Here is a 15250-nt window from a genome sequence, read left to right as displayed (position 1 = left end):
AACAAAATTAAGGATCGAAAGCATTTAAGTGTCCAAAAAGGCAAAATTATCGTCAAAGTTCTGCTGAAATCGGCACCCTTGCGAAGGGTTCAGAATTGGAATCGGGAACGAAAATATCCGATCTTTGCGATCAAAAACACAAAATTACAACTTTAAACATACTATTGGCAAAAGACATTATTACCAAACAATATAGAATAGAAAATTTGACATAGAAAAAGTACGCAATCCAATTCCCGTTCAAACGCGTGGGAAACTGAAAGTGCATAATCGTGACTAATGATGACATGTATGATGCAAACTCATAGGTGTTGTGCGTTTGGCAAGTTGGGAGGGTGGGGGTTCAAAAATGACCCCATAGGATTATAAAATTGCTCAAATACCTCTTTCAAATATATCAAATTATTTACATAAATAAACAAAAACAAATAAATAAATAAATAAATAAATAAATAAATAAACGAAAAAATTGAACAAATTTTAGCGTAGCATTAAAATCATAAATATAACCATTGCTGGCAGGAGGACTCGAACCAACGATATTGATATCAGCAGTCTGATGCTCTACCATTGAGCTAAATGACAGCATCTAGTGATGAGCGTCGAGTTTTAGCTTATACAGTGTTTGTCTGTGATAATGTCGCCTCGTGAAAGAAAGAAATATAAAATCTCAATTTGTAATTTAAATTTATTTGATAATTTTCTAACCTATATTTTCTTTCGAGCAGGGACAAATATTTCCCCTTTTATCTAATTTGACCGCTATATAAGAATCTATTTCTTTTATTACTGATTTAATTCCGCGATTTGTTCCATTAAGCAATATCAAAGATTAATGTCACACATCTCACAACAGATATTTAGTTGGTCTAGTGGTCTTTCACAGTGCTGTTTAACCGGGAGGTACCGAGATCGATTCCCACCTCTGCCTGCAATTTTTTTAAAGACTGGGAAATAATAACCTGACATTCGCCGCTGACATTCGTACTCCAGTAGCGGAGTTATAACTTGTTAAACTTTGCTCCTTCCGTAAAAGGGTACATTATTTTGGCACTACATTATTTCTTCTTCTTTTTTCACATTGCTGGTATTAAATATCAAATGGTCATAATTGGCGGTCACTTCAAATCATCCCCAACTGAACTAGGTTCAGGAATTTCCTCATTGTTAACTGTTGGTTAACCCACCACTTGAGAATAAAGGACTATGATAGGTGCAACAGGATTACCTACGGGATTATCTCAAGGATATAATTCTGTTCTCCATCCTTTTCTTACATCTTCTCTGATATGTGCTAGTGTCAATGGTTATTGTTAAAAGGCAATAAGGTGTGTAATTGCAATATTTCCTCTGAATAGGAAAGACTCTCTACATCGAGTTATGTATGCTGGTGGTTCGCAATACTGTTATTTAAGAGAAGGTATCTTCCAAATCCAAATTCAAATGAAATTGAGGATTTCTGATTTTGAACTATTGTTATGCCGGATTTTTTTGCCTTTGGGCACTTTAAAAGTCTGGATTTCCAACAGTCACGACTGGACAAAAAGTCTGGATACCCGAACTCCTCTATAGGGGGTGTGCATCTATTTTCTGGAATAGCCTATTTGAATATCGTGGTGCCCCTCGCTATATGTGATAAATAAATATCCCTGACGGTTGTTTGATGGGAACATTTATTAGTTTTTCAAACAAAACATCATGTACAACCAAATTTTAGGCTTAAACAGCTAATTGTGATATCATGCTAATGTATACAGATGCTTTTGAGTCATTCTCAACTTTAATTTCCCCTCTTTTACAAAGTTATTCACTTTTATAGCATTTTTCTAGCTTTTTCGTAATATAAAATGTATCTATTAATGACAAAATTGGTGGCGCTATTTCGTTACTGGAAATTACTGTTTCGAGCTTTTAATACAAATAATACCTTTAATTGTTTAATAAAATATGTTTTTAAAATTTCCTTGTTGCTTGTTTCACCCATTCCAGCTGTTTTAATGGCAGTATTAATCACCTACCCCTTGCAAATAAAGAAATATGATTTAGAATAAAAAGCGCCATCTATATTTTGCATTTAGTTAATAATGAAGCCAGATCTATATACATCAAACAGCCGTGATATAATAACCAATAGACAAAATGGACTGGCTATTCGGTAACTTTTTGCCTATGAGTATGATACATAGGCGCATATAGCATCTATATACTATAATCACGAAGTAAAAAATGGATTCTTCCATTTCATAAGCCGGAGCGGCCGCATAGTTTCACTCAACGATTGATTATATGTTGCCGGTTAATTTGCTTTATATTGCTCCAACAGAAATATAAATCCAACAGTATTTTAAAGAATATTTGATAATTAGTTTACAACACGATACAGCACTATAGGTTCACTTTCAGTTATCCAATCCCGGGTGAAGGGGGCACTCTAATATGAAACGGATATAGGTGTAGGGCTGACACTTTCACAGTAAGGGTATTCAGGGAGAGCATAATGTAAAAGAATATGGGGTCATTGGGTGAGAGCATGACCTTTTTCTTAATAGAAACTTTGGATGAGAGCCGAAACATTAACCTCGAAAATTGAATATCTAGTCCAAATGGTTTAAAATTTCATTCGTTTTTTTTAATAAGTAACAAAATCAGTGATAAATGAAAGTTGCTGTTCAAATTTAAAATACGATTCTTTGGGTGACAGTGAGGCTTTTATACCTCAGGTACATCTTATGACGCTATTGGCTGACAATTGCATGACATTTCAAAGCAAAACCTTTAATTTACGAAGGCACGTGTCTGCTTAAATTCATTACATTTTGTATTGTCTCTAATAAATACAACGATCTTTCAACTAAATGTGAATGTTATTGAAATGTTATGCAAATAAATTTATACCAAATAGTGAAATTATAACAATTGCTTTATTACTTCTATGATGTCTTCTCTGCATATACATTAAGCCCATATTAATACTAATAATTAATAATATTATTGTTCAACTCCCAATGTTGTTAGACACATTAAGAGCACTAATATTGCGCATTAGAAGATAATTAATGTAGGAATAATGACCAAAACAACATATTCTTGCATTGAATTATGATACTGTAGCCTTTTGAAGCTTTTACAACTTTAATTGCGTAACTGACATAAATTCCCAATAAAAAGTGGTTCATTTACCCCTAGGACTACGAGTGGGTTGTATCACCTAAGGTTTTATCCTTCATAAAAAAACACACGTGTTTACGCCCAAACGACAAAAGCTAATCGTAGAGCTATAATTTGAATGACAAACATCCCCCAGCACCTTACCCAGGGGTATGACCGGCCGTCAAATATGACCATAGGGTGGGGGAGGGGTTGTTTGAACCTTACAACTAGTTTATACAGTAAAATCAATGATTTTAATTCTCGCTCCTGTAAAGTTGTTCCAAGAGCTACTTACTTTTAGGTTGAAAAAGTCATTCTCATTTATATAAAGGGGAACATTTGGTGATAATCACATTTTGGTAGAATTTTTAGCCGAAAATCAATTATACCTACACACTTGCGTACATGGCCAGAATTTCTCAAATTTGCACGGGCGCCCTCAAATTATGACGTCTTAGCGATCTTTTGTTGGAAATATTTTTACTTATTTTGGTATAACTGGATAGAGGAAATCCATAGGTATACATAGGTACCAAAAACGGTATATGATGTTTATAATTGAAGATTATCGTAGTCCGTGTAACAAAATATGGCTGAGTAGTTCTAGGGTTAACTTCGGGAAAAAATAAACTTTTTTTAAATTAAACATGTTTAACGCTCTTTTTTTGTATACGCTTTACGCGTTTTTACCTAGGCTTACGCTTGTGCTTGCGCGACGCCTATAATTTTTTTTGTACTCGCACACGCGTTTGCGCATTTTATAATTATTTTTTCCGTCTTGCGCGTTTTGTTTTCCAACTTTAACATTTTTAACGCGATGTGTTTGTATACGCTTTACCCGCTTGTCGCTCATGTGTCGCTTGCGTGTCGCTCCCACCATTCACCTGCGCTCGCGTTTTAATCATGTTTTAAATGTTTCTCTTGTAGGCCTCACAACACTATTTTTGTCACCTGACGAAGGGCGAGGCCCGAAAATTCGTGTAATAAAATATTCAATTACGACATTTTAATTATTCTTCGCTTCTTTGCTTCCTATATATATATATATATATATATATATATATACATATATATAACTCATACAAACATTCTTATCATTTGATTGGTCAATTACTATTTATTATTTTTGCCATTCTTAGAAAAAGACTATTGCACGGGTTTTTCATCTTTGTTGTCGCTTGCTGTATACTAGAATTATGTACGTTTAAAATGGTATCGAATCTTTTGGACCACCCTGATCAAGGTTATTAACAAACTGCTCATCTTATTTCCACGTCAAGATGCACCCATTGCATAAAATAGGACGTAATTACGAATTACCCTTAAACGTGGTCTAGTCGAAATATGGCAAATTTCACTAACATTATTAATTTACGTGTCTGTTGAACCCCGCGATGTTTTCTTCTCATATAAAACCAAGGTATGTCAGGGAGCTCAAATAGGACCAAAATATTTATCCTAAGTAAGCAGTGGGACAGCAACATCTTGAAAACATTTTATGGATATTATCGAAAGCTACAATATGATGCTTACTAAACTTTTGGCTTCAGTTTTAAACCGTTCCGATGCACCAAATCTGTATTCGCTTTAACCAACATATCTTAACAACACAAAATCACATTTTCATCAAATAACGTTTATTTTGTAGTCGATATTTTAGAGTATAATCATGGGTAATTTCAATTGCCGGGCACGTAAGATAACAGAGATGTGATGACGGAGGTAGAATTTTTTGAATGACCCTCGTACGATAGTCTTTACTTTCAGACGTAGTGGTAGCTGCGAATTGGTTTAAGTATTACAAAGTATTGTTTGTAAAGCTGGTTGTGTTGATTATTTTGATAGGTAAGGCACTAAACTATATTATGTAACCATATACTTTAGCTTAAAAAATGTAGTAATTTCTCAAATCTTGCAATCAAATTTCCATATTTTGGTCTTGGCCCTGTCTGGACGAGTTCCTTAATTTCCAAATGTATTAAGAGACATTCACGCACTTATGACTTATTCTACATAAAAAGAAAACAAAACAAAAGAATAAAAGATCATTACAGCATACAGAAGAAAAAAAGTGAATTGTTCTTCTTTATAACTACACGGTGCACCAGGCACTAAAAAGACTACCTTGATACGTTATTTGATATAATGCGTAATATAAATGCAATGCAGAGAAACCCATGACTGTACCTGCTAAAAGTACAGAGGAAGCACATTCCCAACCACTCGGTGAACCAGGTACTGATAAGACAATATCAATAAGTAGCTTCAAATGGTATGAAATAGATACAATGCAAAGATATTTATGATTGCACATGCAAAAGTAAAGAGGCAACGCGGTGAAACAGGCGTTGAGTGTATACATTGAAGAAACTTGATATACGAGGCTCGTTCAGGATGTAATGAAGTTCATGATTGCACATGCAAAAGTAAAGCGGCAACCCGTTGCTATCCACGCGGTGAAACAGGTGTGGAGGGTATTACATTAAAGAAACTTGATGTACGAGGCTCGTTCAGGATGTAATGAAAGTTGACGTGTGACCCCTATACACACCTGACTACGTAACAGCACTGGCATAACATCAATGGTCTACAGTCACTGACTGAAAATTAGGCGTTTGATATGGGGAAATAAGAGGCTGAAATGAGGTATTCTTATATATTAAAGATTTTTTCGGAAAATAATGTATCGTTGCAGCTGATGTTAGAAACAATAGAAGAACACAAACTTCCAGCTCACAAAAACACCTTTAGTGAGCTTGAAAGGTTTTTAGTTTATTTAAAGTATGCAAATATGTGTGATTTTTGCCAAAAACAGGGTTTTTCTTTATAAAAAACATTTGATATTGCCAACAATAGCAAACGTGGCAATTCAATTGTTTTTGTTAGTTCTGTTGACTAATCCCCAAAGATTAGAAAAGGAGCTCCCCTCAAAAATATCTAAAACCGTGATTAAAATAAAACCGTTATTCTCCTATTGTTACCGTTATACCAACACTATTGGTACATAGAGAGGGTGCCATCACTTGAATGAGAAATTTATATTGAACTTTTTTGTTATTGCAAGGTTGAGATTATACATAAAAACTCGCATAAATGGCTAAATCTCTATTTGCATATCATTTTGTAATATGTTAAGCCATGCTTATATGAAATCTTGCAATATTGTTAGAAATTGTCAGCATGATTTATCGGTCATCCCGCCTGTTGTTTGATTGCACCAATTATCGTCGTACTGAGTACTAGCTCTTACACCTGACCAGTTTTACTCTGTTTTATTTTGGAAATAATTAATGTCGTTTGTAATAACTGCCTTTTCATTTTCGATATTTTTGTAGAAAATGTTGCTTCCTTTCAAGTCATAAAGATGCTGACGTTCAAAGATAGCCCATTTCCACCTATTAAGTTTAAGGGCAAGTCTCATATTTTACCATTTTGAATCTAATGTTTATTCCTGTTCAAAACTGACCATATACCTTATCTGCTCTCTGAAGTTTTGACACGTGCCTTCACTACGCAATTTAAAAGACCCACCTTTTTGCGTGATTTAGCAGTGTTTGCAGTTTATTGAGATAATGCTATTGCTATTACGTAACCAAGTATGCGGTATCATTTATACATTTGCAAAGATACAGTTTTTATATGCCCATAAAGAAATTCCATCAAATTATTCAATAAATATACATATCGTCACCCTCATAACCAAACTGCCCAAGTCATTATTACATGTTTCTCATTTGCAATTTTGATTTTCTGAGTAATAAACCCATAATTAATCAAATTTCCAGCCGCATTCTTCAATAACTTGTGGAATACATCAAAGGAGATGTATTCCACAAGATTTGGTAAAGATGGTCAGCTTGGGAAAAAATATCCCCAAAACATTTTGACCGAAATCAATGTTGCATTGAGTAACTTGAAATAGTATCAAATAAAACACAGAGCAAAGACGTCCATGACTTCACATATCATGCACAAGAGGCTAAACAACAAATCCAACCACGCGGTGGCTCAGTCGGTGAATCAGACTACATTGATAAGTAACTTGAAATAGTACCAAATAAGTACAATACAAAGAAGTCTATGATTGCACATGTACAAGTGAAGAGGCCAAAAAATCACCTCTTGATCCGGACAATGACATGACTACATTAACAGGTACAATAAATACAATGAAAAGAAGTCAATGATTGCACCAGGCAAAAGGTTTCCGACCACACGGGGACCAGGAAGGATAAGACTACGTTGATAAATAACGAGTGTAAAGAACAACAGAAACAACCTGTAAAGGAGACTACGGGACCTCATGTTCAGCTTCAACATGTCACCCCTACTATTCAAAACACGTGGTGCAGAGGCGCTATAGCCAACAGTAAGTCCTAAATCTGTGGTGTTACCAAGACGTTTTGGCACATACTTAATATATGGCGTTGACAAACTGTCCTACTGTTGGCTTAACTAAACAAATCTCACTTAGCATTTAGCATTTGTCACAAATATTACGCCATTTTAAACCCAATCATTGTTTTTTTGAGAAAATATTTCAAAAGACACGGGTTCAGTCTTTAAATAGCAGCCCAATATTGTAGTTTTATCACAGCGTAGGCAACTAAGTATATTCACCTGTCGCCATTGAAGATGTGAGTGTGCACCTGGATTTCAAGTCGGAACTGTCTATGCGTGCTAGCACATAAACACACACATACTGTCTTTGCATATAATAGCAGCAGCAATTACCATTCTTAAAGATGATGCTGTTTGAGATGATTTACAGAGGATTTTTCCCAATATTTCATGCCTGGTTTACATTGTTTATCGCAGCAGCTTGTGTGCAGAGGTAAGTAGAAGTGGTTATCCCACCATTACCAAGTATAACGCCCTAGTCTTGTTTAGTTACCTTATTCGTTCTGTGGTTTTCCCAAATAATATACTTTCGCTACTTAGGGCTTATAGTTAAGGGATCTAAAATGAGCGTTTATTGCGTTTCGATAGTATTTTTGTGGGACATGAGAGCACCTCAGACCTATCGAATTGCATTCTGAATACGAAGCATGTCTTTCTGATATCAAATAATTTTCATTGTTTGAAAATCACAATATGATACAAATTTTTGATATATAACAGTCCTCGAAGTAAATTATATAAATCTTATGACATATTCTTAAAGTGTATGTAGCAGGGAGGAAAAGCCGACGGTCAAATGAAAATTGTGACCTTTCATATTGAAGATATGAATTTTTTTCCCAAAAGACCTAATTTTTTTTGGTGTTTTGGGAAAAAAATCCATATCTTCAATACGAAATGTCAAAATTGTCAATTGATCGTCGGAGTTTCATCCCACCTACATACACTTTAAGTATAAATCATCAGATTTATAAAGTTTACTTCAAGTACTGTTAAATATCAAAAATATCAATTTTAATGATTTGCCATAAAATGTGTATTAAATTGCGAATTTCAAAAATCAAAATTATTTGATATCAGAATGACATTCTTCGTATTCAGAATGCAATTCGATATGTCTGATGCTCTAATGTCCCACAATAAATACTGTCCAAACGTTCATACCCCATCCCTTAAGCAATTCAGAGGCAAATGTCAAACTTGCTATCAATCAGATTTTGTAAAATTGCACAAAGCAGGACCGCCATGTGTCTCCACACAGAGCGACTGTTTAAACAACATGGAGGATCATTATGTGTAGACGATACCCACTTTTTATCACGTCTTTGCAATGTTTAGGAAGTACTACGTAAGTACATGTGCAAAAGCAAATTGGCACGCTACTATGACAATTTGGCGGCTGATAATTTTGAGATTTACAAAACTAACACAATTAATATTGTAAAATCATTGCCCCATTTTGGGTGGAAAATATGCGAAGTAGTAATGCTAAGGGTGGCATCTCTAATGAGTTATTCACCGTATTCTATGCATACTTGCGAAAATCTAATGTAAAGTATTTGAGCTGCTCAATTTATTCAAACTTTCATTTTTTAATTTGTTTATAGTTTATTATATGAAACATTTTACCTATCTACCTAAGTAATTATTACTTTAATACGATAACATTTATGCAAATAAGTAATTCATGTACTATAGATAAACAGGTCCTACGAAGTCATATTGATGTACTGACGTGGGTATTCTTACGAACGTGTATTTTGTTAGCAATAATTAACCAATCAACCTTATTTTATTTTTTAAAATAGGATATGATTTTGTGTGTGCGTGGACCATTTTTTGGGGAAACTTTGCTCTAATTTGCAGCCTATTGCACACTGCCATGAACGAGCCATGTACACATTTTAGATGTTTTAAACATAATGTAAATATAAAATGTATTAAAACGCACCTTTATCTTATTACTACTGCTGTTGGAAACATGCGGATATAATGATATAATGGTACAATGATACCTCTCTTAGAATGATTTACAAAGTACACCGCTATGGGCGACCATGTGTTTATCGTTAATATACCGTTCTGGTTCAATAGTCAGATATTACGATATTCAATAGTTATTAGCAATCGTTATACGGAGAATCCAAGGTTTGGTTGTTTAATGGGTACAATAATGAATATAATAATGACTCCTTTCTAAACATAGTAAGGATGCAAATAACTTATATATATCTGAGAAAGGTTTTTTTAACACAGGTCTCCACATACATAAATGATATTCCAGTTACCAATATTTTTGATTTGGGGGCTTTTATGGGCTTATGTGATGCGTAATTGGAGATTAGAAATGTTTGACTGTTTAATGGCTTGAATATCAGAGTATTTTCTGTTACATGAGAGCACAGGAGACATATCGAATTTCATTCTTTAATTTTGAAATTCATGATATACTACATATTTTATGGCAAATTAAAATTGGATATTTATCATTCTTGTAGAAATATTAAATAACGTGTATCTGTTGAGCTTACTTTTGAGGTGATATACTTGTGGCAAGTGGGTGGGTACGTGAGTGAATATGTATGTATGTCCATTGAAGGTCCAAATTCATATTGTACGAGAAGTGCAAATAACTATGTTTGGTTAAAATCAGTCAAGGATTGGTCTCAAAACATTGAAAATATGGTTGAAAACGCTTACATGAACACGATCTGGTCCATGTTGAGATACAGGCAAAAATATGGAGTAAAAAACAATAAAATACATAAGTAAATATACATCGCAAAACATCATAACTTTAGAACAAATAATACTAGAGCTTTGGTGTTTTCAGTATATGATAGTAGATTTTTGTATAAGGTAATGATAGTAGTAACTCCATTTTCAAAAATGCCTCCTTTAGCCCCCATGGGGCAGATAGTTATATTGTCTTTACATCAGGTACGCGTTCGTATTATCATTTACTATTCATTTGCATTCAGAGTCTGATGCAATATTGCTGAAAATATTAGTATGTGAAGCAAGATACTGAAAACAGAAGTGTCTGTTTTCACAAAAGGAGCCGTGGGTTTAGTTGACACCACACATCCCTCACTGTATGTATCACTCAGAACACTAGTCAGTCGATGGATATTGTTGTACAAGACCCACTCAGTCACCTAATTAGGCACTGGAAATATGGCGTTCGATGTTGAAAATACATAGTTAGCAAGACAAAAAAAATGTTACATCTTTAATTACATAATTAATTTTCTCGGTCACATGAAAAGCAATAATTTTAATTTCTTCGGTAAATGTGAGAGAAAAACTATAATTCTTGGTACTGTACATTTTTGTCAACCCCTGGTGTTAAACTTAGGTGTGAAATTTAAGAGTGTAAGACTTTTGATTTCACATGCTTCAACTTGCCCCATGAGCATTTTTGGGGTCAACATTTTTTGTTTAGCACAATTCCATAATGAATATTTCCCAACTTTCTAAAGCGCGTCATATAGGTCTATAATGTCATAGTTTTGTCAGAATTTCTCTTTTGATTGAACGATTTGTTTAAATTCCGACTACCAATTTTGTCAAAATCAACTGGCTAATGTACCTATGGATGCATGATTTTGCAAGCCACAATAGAAAGATCGACTGTTTCTACTGGTTATATCAGAAATGAAGTACTGAGTTAGATATTTTAGCAGTCGTAAGTGAAAAAAGAGTGACATTAAAACAGATATTCTGACAAAACTATGATATATAGACCCACACGATATGCCTTATAGAGGTGGAAAAATCTTTCTTTTAAACGCTAAAGAGTTAATGCCAAAAAAAACCTATAAAAAGGCCTATAGAAATCAAAAAGGGTATACATACAAGCACCATGTCGTTTTCCGACATTACTGAAAAAATAACATTATTGTTTTTTATTTGACCCAACAAATTAACTAATTAACTTCAAATCAAAAAGGTGTATCTCTGAATTCGTGCTGATTTTAACAGTACCGATCGACCTTTAGTATGACTATGCATAACAATAGAGGATGGTGAGTAACGTTCTGAGTGGTATGATAATATAAAAAAAGCTGTTACATTTTATGGTGTAATGTGTAGCATACTGTTTTCACACTTCAATCCGTATACGCTTACGTTGTCTTTGCACCAGGTACTCTTCGTATTCAAGTTGAGCGAGCCGATATCTACGCTTTATTAGATCCCATAGGTCTTTGACCTTTTAACATTGTAATTCCCCGCTTTTGGTGCTGCACGATTCATTCCCTGCTGAGTGTCTTCCCAATAAAGTTGTGAAGTAAAAAAAGAAATATCAACATTTTAAGGGAACTGGAATGAGCGTTTTGAGCGTTTCGACAGCATTTTTTGTGGGACATGAGAGCACATCAGACCTATCAAATTGCATTCTGAATACAAAGAATGTCTTTCTGATATCAAATAATTTTAATTTTATGAAATTCACGATATAATACAAATTTTATGACAAATTATTAAAATTTGATATTTTTCACATTTTGGAGATATAACAGTCCTCGAAGTAAATTTTATAAATGTTATGATATAGTCTTAAAGTGTATGTAGCTGGGAGGAAAAGCCGACGATCAATTGAAAATTTATATTGAAGATATGGATTTTTTCCCCCAAAAGACCTAGTTTTTTTTAGGTGTTTTGGGGAAAAAATCCATATCTACAATACGAAAGGTCAAAATTTTCAATTGATCGTCGGCTTTTCATCCCACCTAGACACACTTTAGGTAGAAATCATAAATAAATTTATAAAGTTTACTTCGAGTACTGTTAAATATCAAAAATATCAATTTTTTATTATTTTTCATAAAATGTGTATTACATTGCGAATTTCAAAAAATCAAAATTATTTGATATCAGAAGGCCATTATTCGTATTCAGAATGCAATTCGATATGTCTGATGTGCTCTAATGTCCCACATTAAATACTGTACAAACGTTCATACCCCTTCCCTTAAGTCTCTCGAATACGTATTAGTATGAGCAACAATAATACCTTGAGATTTTTGCAAACAAGCACGTAATTGGTCACAGGTTTATTAGAGAATTTATTTTACAGCTTATATTGATAATGTCGGATAGTCAGTGAGATGGTCTTACATCAATTGCAACAGCTAATATTCTTTAAAAAATAATATAAAGGATGTCTAATGTCTGTTTCCTTGGAATAATCCATAGACGGATTACAAGTCAAATTTGAAACATTTTGTTCTGAGAACAGCGATGGCAGGATGAAATTGCTGTAATGTTTTATGCAGTATATGTGTTACATAATACTTATAACCAAATCAAAGGTTTAAAAACCACTAAATTACGAAACACATTGTTGTTGTTGTTGTTGTTGTTGTTGTTGTTGTTGTTGCTGTTTTTTTAAACTTTTTTTTATTTTTTAGAACAAACGAACGAACCCAAATGTCAATTTCTGTTGGCTTGTGTCGTCGAACTGGGTTGATAATCAGACAGGACACCAAGTGTCATGGGGAAATTCGCGTATAGGCATAAACAAGACTTATCACCAATTTGTCAGACTATTTGCACTTCAAAACTTGTCGTGACATCCCAAAATATAGAATAGTTTAAGCAATGATATTTCAATGAAGCCTCCAGTTGCTTCGTGTTTTGCATTATGCATAGCTTTAAAGCTGATAATAAATTATGATTGTAACATTTTCGAGAATAGAACCGGATACTACAACATTTATCACGTATTTGGTTTTTACAGTAGACGCACACAAGAGCAGTAAACTTCAACTACTATAAAGACCTCCCCTTATTTAAATTAAGCATTGCCGTAAAAACTATATAAACATCTCAAAAAAGTAACTAACTCCCCTTAAATAATGGCTATTATTCAAAAAGGGCTATTGTATTTGAAGTCTGTAAAATGCGTTGGAAGCAGAATTTAATTTTCTAAGTTGCACTTAAATACAATTGTTTACAATACAAATACACTCAGATATCATTACACAGATTTCCTACCATTACACTGAATATAAAATCAATACAATTTACTGCAACTTTCAAATCTTTCAAACATTGATTTAAATTTACGCTGTGACGTCAATATTTAGTCAATTGCTGCAAATGAGGTGTCAAAATGTTTAGAAATAAATTCTGCTTCCAACGCATTTTACAGATTTGTAATGCAATAACTCGTTGTTTAATAATGGTCATTATTTAAGGGGGTGTTACTTTTTTGAGATGTTTATATACAAGCATATAGTAGCGTATAAATAAAAGCTAAATCAATATAAACACCCTCCAGAATATCATGATTATCATTATTATATTTCCATTTCGCTTGACAAAACCAATTGAATTTGTACTCACTACAATATTTCGTCCTTCAAACCGGAAGACTTCATCACCAGGTATGACTAATATGGTTAGCTGATTCAATTTTCCGGAAAACCGGTTTCTTTTATTATAGGTAAGCATATAGGTTCCTTTCGCATCGTGCAAAACATGTGTGCAAAAAAATCATCGTGCAAAACAAACTTTGTTGTAACGCTGAACTGATGATAATAATATTTGTAAACCAGCAACTCGCATGGTGCAAGGAATGGAAACCATTTCCTGTCTGTCCACACCGTAAATGTCATTAAGGACAGACACAAATCACGAGATGCTAATTAGGTTCAGGGGTTACTAACCCTCACCCTTACCCTCACTCTAACCCTAACTCTAACCCTAACCCCTAATCTTAACCCCAACCACTGACCCTACTAACCCTCACCCTTACCCGAACCCTAACCCTAACTATAACCATAACCCCTAATCTTAACCCCAACCACTGACCCTAATTAGCATTAGTGGTCTGTCTTAAATGAGACATCTACCCTTCACACGCGGACCTTGGTTATAAACAAATCCAACGAGCCAAGTGATGGCCACAAGTGTGCATTTCAAATGGAATTACTCTCTACTGAATGGGTGACTACATTTGAGAATGAATACATTACTCCATTTGAAATCTAAACCCTCTGTGTGGAAGATTAAGGTCATGTCTTGAAGATTTTAAGCGGAATAACCCAAATGATACAATACACACTGTTGCTAATCCTGTTTAGTCATAACTATTTTGGTACGATCGAGTTCAGACATTTGTCATCATGGCTTGTATCACTATATTCAAAAGTGTCTACTTTGCCACATTCACCATGCGATTAAAGGAATTAGAGCCATAGCAGCAATACCACGAGAACATAATTCGATTGAGAACTTTATCAAGATGGGGGAATTGCATTTCAAACGGAATGAACCAGTTCTTGTTTGAGTGATAATATCACGAATCAATTTTATAGGTATAATACAATAGTTGTAATGTTCCTATTGTGCTAAAATGTGCCTTTTATTTAGCTGCTGACAGGTGCTGATCTGACAATTATTCACTTTTATGCAAACCAATAAGTGATAATAAATAAAAATTGCATTGGTTTTCATACTGATGACGCTACTTGCCATAGAAATATACAGGGTATATCAAAATAAAGTATACAATTTAATAAAATGAGACTAGATTAAAAAGTATAAGATAGTTGGTCAAGATACTATAATAGTTGATAGCTCAATCAACATCTTGTTCTCCCACAACTGTAAAATCACTGGCGTGTAAACCTCCGTGGATCACAAGAATAACCACTGAATCCTTATCAATGGTCACACGCCAGTGATTTTA

The 15250-nt window shown here is 34.0% G+C and overlaps 1 protein-coding gene across 3 annotated transcripts in view; it reads left to right on the top strand.

Moving 5' to 3' along the window:
- Positions 1-7621: 7621 nt before the first annotated feature.
- The window catches only part of LOC140143012 (glycine receptor subunit alpha-2-like), a 159628-nt gene continuing 151999 nt past the window's right edge, over positions 7622-15250 (top strand). Inside the window, exon 1 of one of the 3 annotated variants that reach the window (XM_072165041.1) lies at positions 7622-7984. In XM_072165041.1, coding sequence (XP_072021142.1) covers positions 7896-7984 — 89 coding nt within the window. In that variant the 5' untranslated portion in view covers positions 7622-7895. The remainder of the gene's footprint in view (positions 7985-15250) is intronic. The other 2 variants (XM_072165042.1, XM_072165039.1) reach the window with 2 other exon arrangements.

Source organism: Amphiura filiformis, chromosome 20 (assembly GCF_039555335.1).
Source record: "Amphiura filiformis chromosome 20, Afil_fr2py, whole genome shotgun sequence".
Classification (NCBI taxonomy): Eukaryota; Metazoa; Echinodermata; class Ophiuroidea; order Amphilepidida; family Amphiuridae; genus Amphiura; species Amphiura filiformis.
The sequence above is the reverse complement of the archived record's forward strand: the minus strand, read 5'-3'. Positions and strand labels throughout refer to the sequence as shown.